The sequence below is a fragment of the Lutra lutra genome, chromosome 5 (assembly GCF_902655055.1).
Source record: "Lutra lutra chromosome 5, mLutLut1.2, whole genome shotgun sequence".
NCBI lineage: Eukaryota > Metazoa > Chordata > Mammalia > Carnivora > Mustelidae > Lutra > Lutra lutra.
Genome location: NC_062282.1, coordinates 149,818,869 through 149,839,987, shown reverse-complemented (window position 1 = coordinate 149,839,987; position 21,119 = coordinate 149,818,869). Strand labels below are relative to the sequence as shown.

The window sequence follows — 21,119 nt, the reverse complement described above, 5'->3', positions numbered from 1 at the left end:
ATTGGGGAGCTGGGGGTTGGGGCCACCTCTCAAAGGAGGGAGGGGTAACTCCAGAGCGGTAGCCACTGCTGTGACACCTGTGATCAGCTAGAGCCACCCAGCCGGCTCCGGGACCAGGGAACTGGTTTGCCAGGCAGGAATGAGCTAACAAGGGATCCGGTTCCCTCGGAGCCACCCCAGCTTCAGCTTTTGCGGGCACCCGCCCCCTGCATCTGGGTCTGGCCCTGGTTTCTGGCACAGCTGCCAAGTTTTGGTACCGCCCACCCATTCCCCGCCGGCTATACTGGCCAGCCCAGCTCTCTAATTGCTGGGTGGGGAGCTCTTCTGAAGAGATGGTATACCGGAAGGGGGACCCCAGCCATGGTGGGGCACCTGGGCCCCCAGCATGACCAGCTCCAGGCTGCAGGGAGGGAGTGACACAGGCTTTAGGTCAGCACCTAGCTCTGGGGGGGGGGGGGGCAGGGGTGCCTTCCGGAGGGTCACTGGCCCAGAAACCTCGGTTTGGAGGGATCTGTGAAACGGGTTCCAGGTCTGCCTAACTTGAGTGCTCCCAGTTTCCCTCCCCCGCAGAGGACCCGGGCTCAGGGTGGTCCTCAATGGGTCTCAGCTAGGTGCAGGGGTCTGTCCTGGCCACAGGCTCTACCCCAGTCTGGGAGAGCCAAGAGGGGCTGAGGTTGGGGCTGGCGGGAAGAAATGGAGCATCACAGCAGCCAGGAAGCAGCCCTCCTGGCCTCCCAACCCAGGAGCCCCAAACACACCCCCAGACACACCCACCACCCACAAGATAGCTCCACACGCACCTGCCACTTACAGGGCCATAAACACACCATCCCCACAGCAGACAACTCACACACCCCATGCTCCACCCTAAAAAAGTGAGGCACACCAGCATATACTCTACAGCCCTCTCTGGGTACCCCTGCACAGTGACTCCACCAGGATCCACCTGCTGGGGGCAGGAGGGGTGGCCAGGTGTGGCCTGGGAAGGAGGAATCATGGCTGAAAGGAGTAAACTGGGGTTTCTGCAGAGAACTTGTCTGAAGGTGCCGCTGCCCCATCAGGGCAGGGACTGGGAGGGGAGACGTCTGTGGGCTGGCTCCCCTGGAGCGGGATGCGCATCTAATTCAACCCTGAGACCCCACACACCGAAGGCCTAACCGACAGGATGTGCTCAATGCCTGGTGGCAGTTAGAGTGATGCACCTAAGGGTGCTGAACTTTACTGCAAGGAGTGGGGACGGGCCACCTGCGTGCCAGACTGGATCTGTGCTCCAGGCCACCCACCGGGGAAGAAGCAAAAGCCCACAGGGGAAACCAGATAGCTGAGAGGCTGGGGGTGGGAGCCGGCTGGAGGGGTCTGAGGTCCTAGACCAAGGGTCAGGGAGCCTGGTGCAGGGCTGGAGGTGGAGGGTTCTTCCTCTCCGCACAGAGCTTTGCAGAATACAAATCAGATCACATCTCACCCCTGCTTAAAACCCTTGGCCTTCCATTGCCTACAGGAAATGGCCACATGCCCTGCTGTGGTGCAGGCCCTTTACCAAGTAACCCACCCACAAGTTTTCTCCGCCTGTTTCCTGCATGCCCCGGGGTGGGGTGGGGTGGGGGCTCCCATCCCTGCAGAGGGAGGGGTGTGCCACAGCCAGATGGAAAGATGGGAGGTGAGTTCTGGGAGGGCCAGGGCCCTCCTGGAGCCTTTGGGTGCTCAGAGGGAAGCTGTCTTAGGGCTAGCCCCAGACCCAACAGGGGGCTGGGTACCTAGGGCCCAGACTTCCTACCAAGAGAATGTTTCGTGTTCTAGCAATGCCTTGGCTGACTTGCCCTTTTGTTTTTTCTGGGTTCTCTGGCATTGTTCCTTCTGCAAAATCCCACTGGTGCTGAAGAAAGGAATTTCAGCCCACACGGCAGCTAAAGAACCGTGTGGTGCCGGGGCAAGGATGCCCCCACTCCCCAACGGCATACCCAGTGGCTGCACACACGGGCACTGGGCACCCCTTCCTACCGCCCATGACCATGGAAGGGAGGAGCTACAGCCCAGGAAAAGAACCTTGCCCACCCCCACCCCCACCATCCACAATCCTCTAGACTCAGGCCAGGGACAAGCCCAATGTAGCAGCCGGGGGCCTCCTTGTAAAAAATGTGGTTTTATTCTGGGGGAGGCCAATGTTCCCATCCCAGCCTCCCTCCTTCACGCCTGCCCTTCTGCATCATGGGGCTCTTCATTTCCCAACCTCCTCCTCTGGGCCACATCTACTCCAGGAACAGGGCGGGGGCCCTGCCGAGGTGCTCCTCTGCTGGGAAGCCTTGCCCCCTGGCTCCTGCTGCAGGCCCCCTATCCGGCCTACAGCACCACTGGAGCCCTCCTCTCGGTGGGCCTCCCCACCCCTGGCCAGCCTCAGCAGCTTCTGCCTCCGGCCAGTATAATGAAGGAGCCAGCCGTCTCAGGGCAGGCTTGTCCAAACCATTTTCTGGAGGTGCTTCTGCCGCCCGCTCATCCACTGGCCTCAGATCTTGGAGGACTCCAGCCGGGGACTCCAGGGCGCCGGCGGCTCCCGCAGCGCCCGCAGCTCCTGTTCCAACGCCTGGTTGCGGCGGTACATGTCCAGGTAGCCTCCCTGGATCTCCCGCTGGTAGCGTAGCACCCGCTCCTTCTCCTCTTGCCACGTCCGCCGCTCCCGCTCGAAGCACAGCGCCTGCTCCTGGGCGCGCAGTCGCTCCTGCACCAGCTGGGCCCGCAGCTGCTCGGCGCCCCCTCCGGCCCCTCCGCCCTCGCTGCCGCCAGCCTCGGCCAGCAGCCCCCGGCTTTTGCAGTCGTCCGTCTCACAGCTGCCCGGGGCCTCCTCCCGTGGGCCCTGCTCCCGCAAGCTCCGCACCGCCTCCCGCAGCTGGGCCAGCTCCGCGTCCTGCGCCTGCGCCTGCGCCCGGCTGCCCCGTAGCTGCGTCTTCAGGCTGAAGATCTCGGCCAGCTTCTGTGCCAGCTCGGCCTGCGCCTCCCGCAGCTGCTGCTTCAGGAGGCTGATCTCCGCGGTCTTCTGGCACACCTGGAGGGGCACAGCACCGGCAGGAGTGGGCTCAGTCGGGGAGGGGGTGGGGGGGGAGAGGACGGGGACAGAGGGTTTCTGGATGCCTGCTCTCTCACCTCCCATCGGGCCTCCTCCTCCGGTCGGGCGCCAGGGTCGGCCTCCGGAAGGGCGCTGGGGGGCCGTGGCTCCGGGCCTAGGCCCTGCTGCGCCCGGAGCTCTTTGCGCAGCCGCCGCTGCTCCTGCTGGGCCATGAAGAGCTGGAGCTGGAGGTTGCGCTCACTGCGCTCTGCCTTCTGAGCTACCTCGTGTAGCCGCTCTATGTACAGGCGCTTCAGCTCTGCCAGCCACAGCCGCTGGCGCTCCTCCAGCACCTGCCAAGTGGAAGAGACACCTGCCACGCCCGCACCCACGGACACCCTGCTGGGGTTGGAGGGGAAGTGTCCCCAACACGTGGCATGCCCAGGGAGTAGCTCTTCCTCCCTTCCCCACAACTCAACAGCAAGGGCCGCCAGTGACATAACATCCCCATCATGTGGGGGTGGGGGATTGGATCCCCTCCATCTTCCTTACTCTCTGGGGGCCCGAGCCCCCTAGATGAACTGCCTGGGACCCCTCCTGTCTTCCCTGCACTCCAGTGCCAAGGGGCAGAACAGGACCCCAGGGAAGGGGGGTACCCTCACCTGTGTGAAGGGGCTGGCGCCGTCCTCATCACCAAGGCCCCTCTTGAGATCCTCACAGGTGTCGGGCAGGACAGATACCACCTCCTCCCGGGTGGGGCAGGAGAACTCATAAGGCGGTGGCGGCTCAGGCAGGCAGCTCAGCATAGCCAGTGGCCCAGCCTCCTTGGGGACCCGTGAGGCCCGGTCCAGGGAGCCCCCCAGGTGGTTAATGTGGCCCAATGAGGAGCTGAAGGGGCCAGGGCCAGTGCCAGGACTGTGGCCAAAGCTGCCCCCGCTGGAGGAGTCAGACAGGCTGGGCTCAGGCTCGGGGCCGCCCTCGTCCAGGCTGAGGGCGTGTAGCAGCTGGGCACGGGCCTGGGCCTGGCTGGCCCGGGGCCCTGGGCTCAGGGGGGGGTGGCAGGCCAGCGTGTGCAGGCTGCCATTGCTGCGCCACATCTTCTGGCCCTTGTGGGCCGCGAGGCTCTGCATGGATAGGAAGCCCTTCCCGGCGCCCGCCACGGGCTTGAACACCGATGGGCGGATGCGGCACTGCCAGGAAGAAAGGGCAGGTCTGAGGCCCTGGGCTGACCTCAGCTCTGCCCTCTGACAGAGCTGGTCCCACAGCACCCCCCGGGATCCTGAGAACCTGGGGTTCATGTCCCCAGGGCGTGGTGACCGGTGACCTGTGACCCGGCCTGTGGCAGGAGGTTCATGTCCCAGCCCCATCCGGGCACCTGGGTCTCCAAGGAGACCCCACACTCCCCATCCCCACCCTCCAACACTAGGGAGGGAAGAGGGCAGAGATGCACCTTGTCGAAGCGACCCCGCTCGGGCAGTGAAGTCTTGCTGAAGTCGCCGGCCCGAGGATGTTCTCGGTAGTAGAGAGTGGTGTAGTCAGTAGGCTCGTTCCGAGGGGCTCTCTTGGTGCTCTTGCCGTCCTTCTTGGGGAGGTGCAGGTAGCTGAAGAGCTCACGCTGGCCCAAGCCCTTCCGGAGGAGCCCATCAGGCTGGCGGGACGTCCGGGACCCGGTGAGTGCTGCCCGTAGCTCTTCGGGGGAGAAGTCCTGCCGTTCCAACAGGCTGCCCACGCTGCCCATGGCAATGGCGGCAGGGCCTGGCGCTGTGGCCATGAAGTTTCAACAGGGCACATGCAGCGGCTTCTGGGGATCGGGAGACTCCATCAGGGGCAGGTGGGCACTTGCTACCCCACGTCCCTGGTCCCCTAAGACCAGGGGTGTGTTCTCTGTGTCAGCTCCCTCCCTGGCCGGGACCCAGGAGGAAGACAAGGGTCCCGGACAGAATCCAGGACAGGATTCCTAGGCTGGCCAAGGCAGAGGGGCAGAGCCCCCAAAGCCACCAGCCCGGTGCCCCAGCTCCAACCGGGGGCCAGTGTGATAGGGGATCGTGGGTCATCAGGCCCAAAGCAGTGGGAGAAGGCCCCTCCCAGGACTGGGCCAGCTGAGGACTCGGGCTCTGTCTTTGCCTTTGCTTGCTCTCCTACCAGGCTTCTCACCCAGTTTGGAGGGAGGCCTATGACTCCCCGTTCCTTCTTTTTCTCTGAGGAGGGGGAAAACCCAGTGCAGCCCCTCTTGCAGCAGTGGGTCAGAGTTCCCCAAGGGAAGCACCTGGCATGGGTGGGGCTGGGGGCTGCAGTGGGAGGGATACAAACAGGAAGGGCCTAGGGGAGGAAGGATGGTGGGAACAATGGCCAGCTTCCGGAACAGGTGTTCACGTAGTCATAGGGGCAGTGGCGGGAGACAGAGGAAAGGGGCGGTGGGGGCCCTGGCCTAAGCTGCCACCCCAAAACCAGACGGGGGGGATCCCAAATCTTGACCCAGCGTGAGGCCAATCACGTGTGCCAATTAGCTTTCTTGAGCAGTCTTATCACTCCCGGAGGCTGGGAGGATGAGCTGAGATAACGGGACAAAAGGTCCAGTTCAGGGCCTGGCCCATAGCCAGGGTCAACACAGGCTGACTGAAGACGAGCTCAGGGGCTCAGACGTGAACTCCTCCCTGGCAGGGCAGCCGGCCCAGAGACTAGGTTAGGGACCAGCTCCCACCTGCGCTGAGATCACACCCTGGAGGGCAGGGGCCTGGCCCTAGTCCCCCACCAGAACCCCTGTCCAGCCCAGGGCCCCACATGCAGTAGATTTGTGGACAGGACCTGCTAAATGAGCGAACACCATGTCTTCTCTGCCTCCCGCCCCCCAAGCAGCTGCTCCCGATCCCCTACAGACACCCATCAGGCATGCAGCAGCTGTGCGCCCCTCACCCACCCCAATTTGCTTCTGGGACACCCACTCCCACCTCAAACAATGGCCGTTAGGAGGTTCCATCTTCCTCAACCGTTTCCAGGTTTTGTGTTCATAGAAGACAAAGCTCTCTGTGAGTGAGAGGGAGGGGGGCATGGCCCTGCTCCCTACCCCCACCCTGTGGCCAGCTAATAGCCTCTGGGGAGGTCACAGGGCACGCAGGGTCGGTGGACTCATCCAGTCAAGGAATCACAGGTGCTGGCCACCTCCAGCGACACAGCCCTGTGTAGGGTCTCAGTGAGTCCCAATGACAGAGCTGTCATCCCTCTTTTAAGGCAAGGGCACTGGGGCTCCCAAAGATGAAGTGACTCACAGAGCTGCTGGGAGTGAGACGCCTGTGATTTCAGCAGGATGGTTGTTGAATGTTTAATGGGGGCTGAGGACGGCACCCACAGCCCAAAGCGTTAGAGTTGGAGCATCCCGCCTCCCAATCTGACACCTCCTTACCATGACAGGCATACCCAGTGACACCCACTGTGTCTGAGCACGCTTAGCTCTTGTCACTGTGTCTCAGGGTGGTGGACAGCCAAGAACGCGGCCTCCAGCCCTGTCCTCACACTGTCTGTCTACCAGCACCCGGCCACGATTGCTTCTCCTTCTGCCATGCCTCAGTTGCCCCATCTCGGAAGTGGGCGAGACTGCCCGCACTGTCTTCCATTTGGGTTTCCATTACAGAGATGACAGACGTGAAAGGGCTCAAATACGCCCACCTCTCCCCAAAACACACACCACCTCACCTTCCCCTGGGGGAGATCCTGAGTTCCTGTCTCAGGGAGAGGTAACGGGCACCCTCTCTTCCCCACAAAGGGTCTCAGGTCCCAGAAGGGAGCCCCTGATCTGGAGGCAGCCCCGGGCCACCAGAACACATTTACCTCCCTCCTCCATACCGCAGTCCAGTCAGTGAGCAGCGCAATAGCTCCTATGTTAGAGGACAGAGAACGGATGGTCACATCCAACAGCACACAGTCACGGACAAGGTCACCCTCACGGCGCTGAGCACCCTCTGGGACACACACACACACACACACACACCACACACAAACGCTCTAGTACTACACTAGCAAGAAGACCCAGTGGTTCTACCCAGTCCCCAGGCTAGATGCAGAGAGTGTGTTAGGGGGGTGAGGGGCTTCTCTCCACGTGTGACCTGAGCAATTAGAAACAGCTGTGGAGCTGGCCAAAGAGGGCACAAACAGGCCCTTCCTTTCATCTCCCCCCCCTTCCCTTGCCCTCCACCCTTCCTAGGTAACTTCTCAGGCTGTGGTATCAGCTCCCCCAGTGGGGCTGAGGCCCCTGGCTTCTAGGAGGCTCCACCCTGCCCGGGTCTCAGTCTAGGGACAGTCCCTTTTCCTAAAGGGGTCCATTCCACCTCCCCTCACCACACACATTCCTTCCTCCGTTGCTTGGCGGCCAGGGGACTGGCCTGACCCGGCCAGGGCAGCTGTGCCGGCTGGGCTGGAGAGGATCCGGTGGGGGAGGAGGGTGAGGAAGACAGCAAGTGCCTCGCAACCCCACTGCGAACATCAGAGCAAAAAGCAGGGCGTCCTCCGAGTGCCTCCAAGGGCTCTCCTGCCCAGAGCTCTACTGAGGCTCAGAGCTCTGCACAGAGCTGAAACCCCCCACCACCGCACTGACTAGGTTTGGGCTGGGCCTGGGCCATATTCAGTACAGGCCCCAGCTGGCCCTAACAGGAGCCCTGAGCATCTGTTCCCCAATCCCTGGGCCCAAGATTAGCCAGCAGCACTGAAAGCCCTGGACACAGGGGCATCTCTTTTGGATCAGCCCCTGATGGAGACAGGAACACGAGGATAGGGAGCCACCCTGTCCATGGGACAGAGACAGGCCACGAAGGGAAGCACCTCCTGGTGTCCGCTAGTCAGCCTGTCACGGGGCTCACAACAGCCTCACAACACACACAGGTGGGGAACACTGACATCTTCCACTTCCAAAGAGGAAACGGAGGCCCAGGAAGTAAAAGCACCTGCCAGAGGTCATGTTCAGCCTCACTGGAGAAAGTACGCAAGCTCCTCAGGTTCAGAAACCCACCCTGATGGCTCAGTGGTTAAGCATCTGCCTCGATCTCAGGGTCCTGGGATCGAGCCCCATGTCAGGCTCCCTGTTCAGCGGGGAGTCTGATTCTCCCTCTCCCCCCAGCCAGTCATTGTCTCTCTCTCTAATAAATAAATAAATCTTTTAAAAAAGAAAGTGACTAATAAAAAAAAAAGAAGCAGCAGCAGCCTCTGCCCCCCCCCAACCCCCGACCCCAGCGCATCTCTTCTAGACTGGCCCATCCAAGAGCATGTGGGCAGGATGCTCCCAGTCCGGCCTTGGCTGTGGTTAGCCCCTCTGGAGCCCAGGCCCCAGGGGAGGGTCCCACCACCTGCTGGGGGATCAGCTTTGCTGAAGGGAGTGTCTGCAGCTGCCCCTGAGGAATTGGACTGGAATGTCACAGCTCCAAACAAGGGCAGTGCGTGAGGGGGGCCCAGGGCTGGGGTAGGAGAGGCTGCTATACTCCAGTTCCACCAACACACCTGAAGAGGCAGAGCCCAGCATCTAACCCCATAGGAGTGAGTCCTAGTATCACCACAGAGTCACGCAGGGGCATAGACCACTCCACAGTTTCTGAGTCCTTTTATTTCATCATCTGAGCTCCTCTCTACAACAGCCTAGTGGGGGGCAGGCGAGGAAACTGAGGCCCAGAAGCCAGCTGCCCAAGATCCCACAATGATGAACAATTCCAACTCCCTAGGCAAGGCCCTTCTCTACTGCTGGACCAGCTAGGGGCACAGGCAGCTGTGTATGTATGTCTGCTCAGCACCCCACGCCCGCTTTTCCCAAGGGCATCCAGCAACCACCTAGGTCTGGACCCTACGAAGGTCTGGTCCTGCCTGCACCTGGGTCAAAGTGAAATAGTGGAAGTACTGCTGCCTGGGGACTTCCAGCCCTGGAAGCTGCTAGTTCTAGAGGCGGTGGCGGGAGCAGGCCGGCCGCATTCATTCAGTCTCACACATACACACCCACACTCAGCCAGCCGGCAGAGAAGCCCTGCCCAGGAGGGCCCTGGGAGGAGGCCGATCCCTGGGCCCAGGATGGCCTCCAGCCTCGGTTCTCTTCTTGGTTGGGCAGAGAGGGCACGGGGGCCAAGGTCGCCGGTCAGCCAGGCTAAGCCCCAGGTGCAAATGAGGAGAGCCCCAATCTGGATTGGGGGGGTCTGGGGGCTGGGTGGGAGGCGACAAGTCCCAGCTCAGTCCTCTTCCCAGACACAGCCAGGGACCCCATGTCGCCTTGGCCCCAGGCCGGCCCTCCCTCTGGCGAAAGGTTCTGGCCAAACTGGGATGGGGCTCCGGCCGCCAAGAACTGGTAGTGTCCCCACAGGTCGGGATCCCGGCAGCGGGGATCGGCAGCGAGCCGGCAGCGAGCCGGCAGCTGCCGCCCTTACAGGACAGGAGACCGAAGCAGGAAGGGGGTATCCCGGAGAGGGCGGGAGAGTGGTCTCGTGGGGAAGGTGGAGGAGCAGACGATGTTGGCATCCCCACGGAATTTCCCCCCCTGGGAAGACTGTGGTGGAGGCGTGGGCTCCCCAGAACTGCGGGAGGTCCGCGAGCTACCTGGAGGGCGGGAGGGGGCGTCTCTTGGGGCCCCTCCCTGGGGCCTGCTCGGAGCGGCCAAGATGGGGGGCCGAAAGCCCGGGTCAGCCTCCCGCGCCAAGGGCGCCTGCCCCACCTCAGCCGCGGCGCAGGGGTCCCAGGCGCTGCTCCGCGGAGAGCACATTTGCAGGGGTTGCTGAGAGCCGGGTAACCTGCCGTCTGCCCTTCCAGAGGAGCGTCGCGGTCGGTCCCAGACCCCGCGCCTCGGTGCCTCAGGGCCTGGAAGCAGGGGGCACCTGGGCGCACCCCGCCCCCCCCTCCGCCCACTTCTCAGACCGGCACCTCGCTGGCCCAGGGCTGCGGCTTGGCCAAGGTCGTCGGGAAAGCGAGCTCTCGGAGACCGGCCCCATCCCCCCCAGCCTAGTCCCCGAGCCCGCGCGCGTCGCACTCACCATGCTGGCGCCGCTCCGCGCCCCTCGCGCGCCGCAGTTCCCTCGCGCGGATTCGAACCCTCCTTCCAGGCGCCGGCTCCGGGCGAGGCTGCGAGGCGGGCGGGCGGGCAGCAGACTCCGGGGGGGGGGGGGGGGGGGAAACGCGGCCGGGCGGGCGGACGCCGGAGCCGGATTGGCGAGAGAGGGACGCGCTCCGCGGCGCTCACTCTCCTGCCCCAGAGGCGGAGGGAAAACCCGGCCTGACTCACCCGCGCGCCGCCAGCCCAGAGCCCGGCCGGGCCCCCGGATGTGGGGGGCGGGGACGGGGGGCAACCCCCGCCCACCGCGAGCCAACCTGGGCCCCGCCCCGGCTCGCCGCGCGCCACGCGCGGGAGCCTCTCGAGCCCCCTGCCCGTTGCGCTCCGCGCGGATCCCCGGCTGGTCGGCAGCCCTCCGAGCGCCGCCGACGTCCCTGGAGGGCGCCCTGCCCGCCCCGCTCCTCCTCCTCCTGGCCTCGCCCGCCCCTCTCCGTTTCCAGAACTCGGCAGCTCCCGAAGAGGCGCGTTCCGTCCATCACCTCCCAGATCCTCGCCGCCTCCTCTTAGGTAAGCGCTATTACCCGTTCCAAGGTGGAGCAAAACAGTGCTCTGAGAGATGGAGAGATATAACCGGAGCTCTGTGGCTCCTGAGCGACTGAATTCGGCGCTAAGCATGCTTATTTATTTATTTATTCGCCTCCAAAGCCTTCTAGGGGCAGCAAATTCGGATGCCTTCAGGGGCCAGACAAATAACGTGAGTCAAGCAGGTGAAAGACGGTGCAGGAGAGATGGAGGCAGGCAGAGATGGACACCTGAAGGTGTGCAGAGTCAAACAGTTAAAACGCGTGCCTTGCTCAAAAAGTTAAACCTAGTCATCCTAGGACTCAGCAAGTCCACTTCTAGGTATAGCTCCCCAAATTGGAAAGAGGGATTCGGACAAGGGTTTGTACGGGAATGTTCGCAGCCTGACCCTTCCCAGTTGCTCGAGGTGGGCGACACGATCCACATTGCCCAACCTCGGATGAATGGATAAACACACTGTGGTATATCAACGCGATGGAATAGTAGTCAGCCCTGAAAAAGAAGGAAGCTCTCATACCTGGTGCAATATGCCTGGATCTCCAAAAAATGAGGCTTGCGTGAAATAAACCATACACAAAAGGCCCCCCTGTGGTAAGATTCCACTTAGATGTCGGTCAATGCATAGTGACACAAAGCAGATTAGTGCCAGAGGCTGTAGGGAGAGACAAATGAAGAATGACTGCTTAATGGGCATGGAGTTTCCTTTTGGGATGAGGAAATGTTTTGAAACTAGAGACTTGGTGGTTGCACAACCTCATGAATGTACTAAATGCCTTTGAATTGGGCACTTGAAAATGGTTGATTTTATGGGATGGGAATTTTACCACAACGAAGTTTTGTCCCCTGTGGATCAGTCTGGGTCCATGGGTCACCAGTTTGCAACACTTTACCTTTTGTGCCATCCTTCCTCATTTACTAATGATGGAAATACCAAACTTAAGGGGAAAGAAAACTCACTACTACTTTGGATGTATAGCTCCCAAGGGGTGCCCCAGTCTGGTGCGGTTACTGGCTGGGACGGATGAAGGTTCAGCCCAAGGACATGCTTCACCTTTAGGGCGACCCGAGGAAAGGCCTTCTTGGGGAGATGGCTTTTGTGGTGGTACTTGAAGGATGGGAAGCATTTCCATGGAGGAAGGGGCTCACCATGGTCAGGAGCCTCTGGCTGGAGGGGCAGGGCACTTTCTGAGGAATGCAAGCTTATTAATTAGAAATAGGTGCCATTGGGGGGTGGGGGGCGCCTGGGTGGCTCAGTTGGTTAAGCCTCTGATTTTTTATTTCAGCTCAGGTTCTCGGATGGAGCCCCGAGTCAGCTCAGGGTCTCGGATGGAGCTTGGAGTCCGTCTCCACGCTCATCACAGTCTGCTTGTGTCCCTCTTCCTCTGCCCCTCCCCCTGCTCCTGCTCTCTCTCTTTCAAATGAATAAATAAATCTCAAAAACAAAACAAAACAAAACAAACCCAAAAAACAACAAAACCCAAAAGAACAACTAGGTGCCAGGAGCCTCTGAGGCTTTGAGAGAGGGAGGTGTGAGGACCAAGCTGGACTTTGGAGTGTTGCGTACTCAGGCCCTGTGTAGAGGTCAATGCAGGGAGACTGGACTATAGGGATCTCAGGGAACAGAAACGGAGCCACGTGTGGGGCACCTGGGTGGCTGAGTCGGTTAAGCGTCTGCCTTGGGCTCAGGTCATGATCCATGGGATCTAGCTGCGTGTCCGGGCTCCCTGCTCAGCTGGCAGTCTGCCTTCTCCTCCTCCCTTTGCTGCTCCCACTGCTTGTGCTCTCTCTCTCTCTGTCAAATACATTTCTTAAAAATTAAAAAAAGGAAACAGAGCCACAGAAGGCAGGGGCAGTGAGGAAAGGAAGAGTTAGAGAAGGTTCATGAGATAGTTTGATTTCAGAATTGTCTTGTTTTGGCAAGAAATTACATAGGGAAGATCAAGGGTAAGTTCTGGTGAAAACTCAGATGCAGCCCCTCCCCTTTTTGTTGTTACGAACTTGGCAACTTATCCGAGATCTCGTGACTGCGCCCCCCGCACAAGTCCAATGTTCTTTCCCCGTACCAGGCTGCCAGAGGGAGGCGGGAGGGGAAGGGTGTTCAGTATTTTGGAACATCCCAGCAGGAGGGATGTTTAGCATGGGGAGGGGAGGGCAGAAGGGCAGGAGGGTCCTGGCTGAATGGAATTCTTAGAAAGTGGCTCCCCCAGCAGAGAAGGCCAACTGCAGAGCAGAGGCCTGTGGCGCCTTAGAAGCTCAGTGGGGGGCTGGAGCCCCTTCCCAGAAGCGGGCTGGGTGCAGAGCGTAGGAGGCTGGACCCCCCCGGGGGTGAGAGCCTCCTGGCTCTATCCCTCTAGCAGAGCTCTAGGTCAGAAAAACAAAACTGTCCACGCCCCCTCTAGCCTGGACAAGGCTGGCTGTCCCCCACCTCCTGCATGGGCTCTGGGCTCCAGGCTGCCAAGAACACCCCACACTGCCACCACCCCTCCCTGGAAGTTGGGAAGCTGGCCTGGCAGATGCTCCTTCCTGCTTGGCTTCTCTGAGCCCTTGGAGTCTGTCCTGATTCCCCCGGATGGGGAGTGCGGGGGCCCGAGGGGACCAGCTGCCCCAGGGAAAAGGCAGCTTGGGTCCCAGTCCAGAGAGGGCCTCCTTGTCCACCTCCACATACCCTGTGCCCTCCACCCTTATGCCCTCCCGCACAGGTTTACAAGCACAAACCTTAGGGTGTAAGCCATAGAGTGTTCACTTTGAACCCTTGGGTCCCTTCCGTCTGATCTCCTCTGATGGTAAAGCTCCCCACAGAACACATATCAGAACACACAACATTACTGGCAGAGCTGGGCCTGGGAGCTGGGTCTCTTTAGCCCGCCGTGTTCAGCTATAATGCCCAGATGCCAAAGGGTGAGGCCCAGAGGGCGCTGGACCAGGGGAAGGGAAGCAAGCCCCCCGCTGCACCCACTTCCAGAATCGGCCGACCTTGGACCATTTACTTTCTCTCTCTGCACCTCGGTTTGCTCATCTCAGACAAGGGGCTCGTGGGAAATAACGTCCGTGAGGCACGCAACGCAGCTCTGGCAGGGGGCAGGCATCTGTACATGTTCGTTTGTCCTTCTCCCTTCCAATGGGAAAAGGGGGAAAGGTGGTCAGAAGGACAGAATGCTTCCTGGAGCCCGTCCTGAAGTGGCTGGCCCCCACCCAGTGTGTGCGCTCGAGGTGCCTCCGGTCTGTCTCCCAGGGCTGGGGAGGCTGCACATCCTTGCTGCCTGAGACTGGCCAGCACTCTCAAATCGGGGAGCCATTCGTCCAGACTAGGAATGGTCCCTCCTCTCTGGCTGCCACCTCCGGCCTCGTCACCTTTCTCTTTGACTCTTGCCCCAGCTGTGCCCAGCCTCCTAGCTGTCACCCGCTCTGCCCAGAGGGTGCGTCCCAGCCCACGCATTCCGTCCCCAGCCTCCCCTGCTGGAGCGGTGGCAGCCCCCGCTTCGGGACCGGTCCTGCTGCTCCTTCGGGCCTGACCTCTGCCCCGTCCTGGTGTGCCTGTGCATTGGGGGCTGCCTCAGTGTCCTCATCTGTACGGCTGGTCCCAGGGAGAATCCATTGAGGGCGCCCACTGCGTCCCTCCTCTCACCCCCTCTCACCCCCAAGGCAAAATTACTCCCCCTGCCCCCATCGGCTGTCACTGTGGCAACGCTTGTCTCAGTGCAGCTTTGGATCATCTGTCTATCACCCTCAGCAGACAGCAAGCCCCGAGCACACAGCGACCGGCCCCCAATCTATGTCCCGACCCCTCCCCGCAAGGGCCACCTTCAGGACGTGGCGGTTGGCTGGATTCCCTTCAAACACACCACGTGCAAAAAAATCCACTTGGTGGCCTCTTTCTACCAGGAGGAGGAGGAAGATAGGCCGGCCTGGCTCTAATCCCTGGTCTGTAACTTCCTGGTGACTGCCCTGAGCCTCAGTTTCTTTTTAAGCAGGCAGTGGCAGCTGCTGAAGGAGGGACTTGACAGCCTGGTGTCCCCCGCCTGCCCTCACTCTTGGCCTTGCCTTGCCCTTTCTCTGCTTGGCCAGGCCCCAGCCCGAGGGAGGAGGGCAGAGCACTGGGCCTTCTTGTTTAGGAGGCCTGAGAATTTCAGACCTCGCAGACAGCGGGCTGGCAGGTCATTCCCAATGTCTGTCCCCGCTGCTGCCAGCTCCTCCCGGAGAGCACTGCGGCTGTTGGGGTCGAGGTCATAGGATCTAGCACGGCCACTCTGCCACTGCACCCAAGGAGACATGCCCAACATCCTGGGGTGAAAGTGGACTCCTGGGACCTGGACGGCCCTCCCTGAGTCACCTGTGCTGGGGAGGAGCCTTTACTCACCCGCCACTGCCCGCCCTCCCTCAGTGACCCGGGCAGCCGCAGGCTGTAGGTTAGGGTGGAAACTGAGAGCTGCCCGGGCTCGCTCAGGTGCCCTGAGGCACAGAGCTCAGACGGGCAGGAGCCAGCCGGGGCTGCAGTGCCAACGCCGCCCCACGTCTAGGCCTCCTGGCCGGCCCACTGGCTGGTCCCCAGAAACCTGCCCCAGGCCTGGCTGCGCCCCCCCACCCCCACCCCAGATGGAACTCTGGAGCTCAAGAAACCTGGCCTCCAGTCCCTCTGTCCAAAGGAGTTATGGGTAGGCCGGGGCACTATGAAGAGAAGTCTGGGGAAGTCACTGCAAAATTGTACCTGGACAGGGCAAAGGTGTTCCAGAAACCGCTCGTACTGCAGCGCAGATGAGCACCACACCACTGAACGGCAGGCTCGCAGATGGTTTGGATGGTAAATCGCGTGTTACGTGTCCCTTACCACAGTTCAGAAAATGTTCAAAGGGAGAAAAAAAAAGGTCACCACGTTGAACACCTGGCGCGAATGTGACATGGTGTGTCAGCTACACTCAAAAGAAAAAACAGGGGTGCCTGGGTGGCTCAGTGGGTTAAAGCCTTTGCCTTCGGCTCAGGTCATGATCCTGGGGTCCTGGGATCAAGCCCCGCATGGGACTCTCTGCTAAGCGGGGAGCCTGCTTCCCCCCTCTTTCTGCCTACTTGTGATCTCTCTCTCTGTCAAATAAATAAACAAAATCTTTTTTTTTTTTTAAGATTTTATTTATTTATTTGACAGAGAGAGATCACAAGTAGATGGAGAGGCAGGCAGAGAGAGAGAGAGGGAAGCAGGATCTCTGCCGAGCAGAGAACCCAATGCGGGACTCGATCCCAAGACCCTGAGATCATGACCTGAGCCAAAGGCAGCAGCTTAACCCACTGAGCCACCCAGGCGCCCTAAATAAACAAAATCTTAAAAAAAAAGAAAAGAAAAAACCCCAAAAGAAATGAAAAAGAAAGAAAAACCCCCGCGGTAGGCTGACGTGAACTTGAATCCTCGAGGATGTTCCTGCGTCCCCTGAAAGGTGCTGGTGGCCGGCCCGTCATTTCCTCTTGAACGAGGACTTCACCTGGATTACTCTTAGAGCTTCATTACAGACATTCCCAAGTATGCACAAAGGTTGAGAGGAGAGAATGAAAACCCTCCCAGGTACTGATCACCCCACTTTAGGATTTTATTAATCTCCATGTGAACCCTTCCTCCACGGCTCCTCCCCTTCCCCCTCTCCCAGGCTACTTGAAAGCGAATTCAGGACGTTAGGATATTTCATCCATCGATATTTTCAGTGTAGACACACATTTTATATTGTAATTGGCATTTGTCTTAGGGCATGTGGTTGCTCAGGTACGATGGCCAAAGACAAGGCTGAAAGGGTTCAGGCTCCTGGGGTCTGTCTGGGCAGGCCACCTGCCTGAAAACTCTCCCCTCTAGGAAATGCCAGAAGGAGTGATATTGGGGTCACCTGTGGGACTCCTGCCCATGAGAAATGAGCTAATATGCAGTAGGCGCCGTTTTGGTGCCAACAGAGGGCACTTGCCCTCAGAGTACGGGAGCCACAGCCCTGAGCAGCCCAGTCCTGGGCTTGGCGAAGGGTCTCAGGCACCCGGCCACCCACCCACTACCTTACTTACGAGTCCATCCAGTGGGCCCCTCACCCCCCCCCCCCATCTGCCCACGTCTTGCCGGGGAGTCAAGTCAGGTCATAGCTCTCGCTGCCCCAGGCCCCGGTACTTGAGGCATCCCAGACCTTGAAGACTGAAAATCAGCACTCTCTCCCTGGCCTCTTCTGCTGAGGCGGAGGTTTTTCTCAGGCCCCAGCTCTCCTGCTTCCTCAGCCCACTGAGTGGATGTGCGCGACACGGCCTGCCTCTCTGGCTTCCATCCCCAACCTGCAGCAGGCCCGACTCACAGAGCTGTGCCCCTGAACCCAGCCCCACCCAGGGGAAGCCAGACAGGCTCACACACACCCTCACCGGCCTGGCACTGCCACGCCCCCACCTACCTGAGCAGCAGCTCTCCTTTTGCTCCACCCCTCAGAGACCCAGGCCCCCCCCCCACACCCTCACGGGTCCGCAAGGTCCTCCGGGCCTATGTTCATGCCCTTGGCAGGTGTGGAGGTCGGGTGCAGGCCCTGTACCTGTACCTGTACCTCTTACTTTGCCTACAGCTGCTAGCCCCAGGGGACTTGCCAGGCTGTGGGGACACAGACCACCCCCACCCCTGGGCTAGGTTCCCCACATGAGCTGGTGGGAAGGTCACACAACCTGTGGAACAGCTTGTGGTGGGTCGATCCTCTGGGAAGCAGATACTGAGATGGGGTTCTGAGTGCAGGGGTTTATTGTCAGGAACACCTGTGAAAGAAAGGGGAGGAAGCAGGTTTGGGCAGAGGGCACCCGCTGGCAGTACAGGACCCCCAGTGGTTCTGTGTTATTTGGAAACAGTTTTATTTTTATTTTATTATTTTTCAAAGATTTTATTTATTTATTTGACAGACAGAGATCACAAGCAGGCAGAGAGGCAGGCAGAGAGAGAGAGGAAGGGAAGCAGGCTCCCTGCTGAGCAGAGAGCCCAGTGCGGGGCTCGATCCCAGGACCCTGAGATCATGACCTGAGTTGAAGGCAGAGGCCTAAACCACTGAGCCACCCAGGTGCCCCGATAGTGTTTCTTTTTGAAGGATAGTTTCTCTAAGTATAGAATTCTAAGTTGGCAGTAATTTTCATTCTGTAGGTGGAAGCTGTTGTTTGACCGTCTGCTGCCTTCTGTTTTTGCTACTGAGGAGTGAGGTGCCGTCTAATGGTGTGCATTGGTCAGGTTTTGCTAGGGTATGCTGCAGTGAGAAACATCCCCCTAGGTCTCCTTGGCTTGCAACAACGAAGGTTTATTTTTAGCTCACTTTTCATACCCTGTGGTAGTCAACTGCACCTCCCACCTGGGACATGCCAGTCTCCTGGCGGAGGGAAAAGAGCCATGGCAAAATCATGGGATGGCTCTTGAAGCTTTTCCTGAGAAGTAACAGCACATGTTGCTTATCCTTAAATAACATTAGCCTTGTGTGTCACTGGCCAAAGCCTCGCGTCACAAGGGTAGAAAAATACTAGTTTCCCACAGCAATTGGTGGCAAATAATTGGGAACAAAAATGCTATCTACCATGTTCTCTGTGGCTCCTTAATTTTTTTTTTTTTTAAGATTTTGTTTGTTTGGGGCACCTGGGTGGCTCAGTTGGTTAGGCAACTGCCTTTGGCTCAGGTCATGATCCCGGAGTCCTGGGATCAAGTCCCACATCGGGCTTCCTGCTCCACGGGGAGTCTGCTTCTCCCTCTGACCTTCTCCTCTCTCATGCTCTCTCTCACTGTCTCTCTCTCAAATAAATAAATAGAATCTTAAAAAAAAAAAGATTTTGTTTGTTTATTTAGAGTGTGTGTGCAATTGCAAGTGGGGGGAGAGGCAGAGGAGAGGGAGAGAGAATCCCAAGCAGACTCCATGCTGAGGGCAGAGCCTGATGCAGGGCTCAATCCCATGACCCTGAGATCATGAACTGAACCAAAATCAAGAGTCAGACCTCGACAGATTCAGCCACCCGGGTGTCCCTTCTGTGGCTCCTTTAAGGAGTTCTGGATCCCTTAGGGTCCACCTAGGAAAACATAAACCATGCTAGTTTATTCAAACAAGGGGGATATATATACAAAATGGGTTGTTCACACAGATTTTGAAAGACCTAAAGAACAAAATAGTGTGCTCAGGTTAGCCCAGTATACAGTTCCACCTCTAGGCCTGGGAAGATAAGAAGGACGAAGTAGGGTTAAGAGCACCTAGGGTTTGGAAGAGAATCATCATCTGGGGACTCCAGGACCCTGAGAATAGGGGCCCTTAGGGCTTGAGCTATTGTTTGCAGGGGGATTTGGTGTGGCTGGTGCTGGGAGTGTTGAAAGGAGCTGGAAGTGCCTGAAGTGAAGCTGACTGGAAGCAGAGACAAGGAATACCCTTCTTCCACCTGCTAATTCCCTTTAGTGCCTCCCACTGGCAGAACCAAACAGGAAGTCAGCTGGCAAGGGGGCCTGGGAAATGTAGTTTGCAGACTGTAACCCCAGCATCACAGAACAGGTTGTAGTCTGAGAGACAAGAGGGAAGCAGCACTACCTATTATTTTCCTCTGGGTGCTTTTACTCTTATTTTTGTCTCGGATTTTCTATATTTTCACCATGATCAAGGGTCAAGGCGTGGATTTCTTTTTATTTATTTTGCTTGGGATCCATTTCAGCTCTTAATCCTATAGATAGATATCTTCCATCCATTCTGGAAAATTCTTAGCCATTATCTTCTCAAATTCTTAGCCATTATCTTTTCAAATATTGTCTCTGTACCAATCTCTTTCTTCTCTTCTTTTGGGACTGCAGTTAAACATATTTGAGATCTTCCTGCTGTAACTTCCATATCTGTAAACCTTTCTTTTGTGGTTTTTTTTTTTTTTTCTCTCCATACTTCTTTCTGGGTTGTTTCTTCTGACCAGCCTTCCAGTTCTGTGATTCTTTCTTCAGCCATGTCAAATCTGCTGTTAAACAGTCCATTAAATTTATAATTTTAGTTTCTAATTTCAGTTTATTCCTTTTTCACATGTGCTCTAGACTTTTATAGAGTTTTCTGCTCTGTGCTGAAAGTTTCAAATTTGGTACTTAATTTCTTTTTCTTTTTTTTTTTTTAAAGACTTTATTTATTTATTTGACACACAGAGAGAGATAACAAGTAGGCAGAGAGGCAGGCAGAGAGAGAGGAGGAAGCAGGCTCCCCGCTGAACAGAGAGCCTGATGTGGGGCTTAACCCCAGGACCCTGAGACCACGACCTGAGTCAAAGGCAGAGGCTCAATCCACTGAGCCACCCACGTACTTAATTTCTTGAGCATAGTAGGTGTAATTTGTTTTATAGCCTGGAATTCTGCCAGGTCTATTTCTGTTGACTGTTATTTCTGATGGGCTTAGTTCAAGGTTTAGTTCAAGGACTCTTGCCTCCTCATGTGTCTGGTTGTTTTTGTACATTGAATATTACAGTTGTGTTATTATTTGTAGAAATAATTTTCAGGAGGGTGATTTTGTCATTTGCCAAAGAGAATTTTCTCTTGCTTTTGCCAGGTGCCCAGAGGGATTAGCAAACTGAGATCATGTTAGTTCATATTTAGGATGAACTAACCAGGATGACTCAGAGCTGGACTGCAATTCAGGGAAGGGCTGGTTTGCTTTGAGTTCACCTTTATTTCTAGGGCACAGTCCTTTGGGGCTTTACCCAATGTAGGATTTATTGTGACCCAACCTTTGGCAAGCCCCCAACTCTTTTTTTTTTTTTTTTAAGATTTTATTTTTAAGTAATCTCTACACCCAGTGTGGAATTTGAACTCACAAACCTGAGATCAGGAATCACATGCTCTACCAGCTGAGCCAGCCAGGTGTCCCTTCCTGACTCTGATTTTTGTCTCTGGCTGTGCAAGGCCATGAGGAGTGAACTTGCCCACCCAGCCTTTTCCTTCCAACTAGCAGAAGCTTCTAGGTCATCTGTGGCCTCAAGTATCAGGGTCACATCTCTGAAATCTTGTCCTCTCCCAGACCTCAGCACAGCCATCCCTATCTTGTTAGTCTTGCTCATGAGTAACTGAATGGGTGATGGTCCCAACATCAAAGACAAGTGTCTGAGAGGAGGAACAGTCAAGAGAAAATCAACAGTTTGGTTTTGGGCATCTGTATTTGATAAGGCTTTGAAATATCTAAGTGAGAACGTTCTGTGGGGAGTTCCATATTTGTGTCTGGAGTTCAGGCAATTATATAAAATTACGAGTTTTCAACAGGTGAGGGCCATTTTGACCCTGTGGTTTCCTTGAATGGAAATATCTTGATTAGAATTTTTTTCAGAGATTTTTATTTATTTGAGAAAGAGGGAGGGTGAGCACAAGCCCCCCCGCCCCGATGTGGGGCTCGATCCCAGGACCTGGGGGTCATGACCTGAGCCCAAGGCAGAGGCTTAATGACTGAGCCATCCAGGCACTCCTCCCCTAATTTTGTTTTTTAGATACCACGTACAAGGGAGATTGTATGGTATTTGTCTTTG

The 21,119-nt window shown here is 57.6% G+C and overlaps 1 protein-coding gene and 1 long non-coding RNA gene across 4 annotated transcripts; both read right to left on the bottom strand.

Moving 5' to 3' along the window:
- Positions 1–2,124: 2,124 nt before the first annotated feature.
- N4BP3 (NEDD4 binding protein 3) lies at positions 2,125–11,172 on the bottom strand. Of its 3 annotated transcripts, XM_047730734.1 has the most exons (6): positions 11,146–11,172; positions 10,030–10,239; positions 4,488–4,838; positions 3,700–4,227; positions 3,136–3,390; positions 2,125–3,037 (listed from the first exon to the last, which is right to left on the bottom strand). In XM_047730734.1, exons 3-6 carry the CDS (start codon positions 4,806–4,808, stop codon positions 2,501–2,503), a joined length of 1,641 nt encoding a protein of 546 aa, XP_047586690.1. In that variant the 5' UTR covers positions 4,809–4,838; positions 10,030–10,239; positions 11,146–11,172; the 3' UTR covers positions 2,125–2,500. The 3 variants fall into 3 exon arrangements, with proteins under 3 accessions (XP_047586690.1, XP_047586691.1, XP_047586692.1); XM_047730735.1 differs by lacking the exon at positions 11,146–11,172 and having other exon boundaries at positions 4,488–4,835; positions 10,030–10,206; XM_047730736.1 differs by lacking the exons at positions 10,030–10,239; positions 11,146–11,172 and adding an exon at positions 5,986–8,078.
- Positions 11,173–11,258: 86 nt separating this feature from the next.
- LOC125100515 (uncharacterized) lies at positions 11,259–16,779 on the bottom strand. The gene is made up of 4 exons (XR_007127575.1): positions 16,659–16,779; positions 15,334–15,448; positions 13,602–13,740; positions 11,259–11,280 (listed from the first exon to the last, which is right to left on the bottom strand). It is a non-coding gene; the product is annotated as an uncharacterized LOC125100515 (long non-coding RNA).
- Between the last annotated feature and the right edge of the window lie 4,340 nt (positions 16,780–21,119).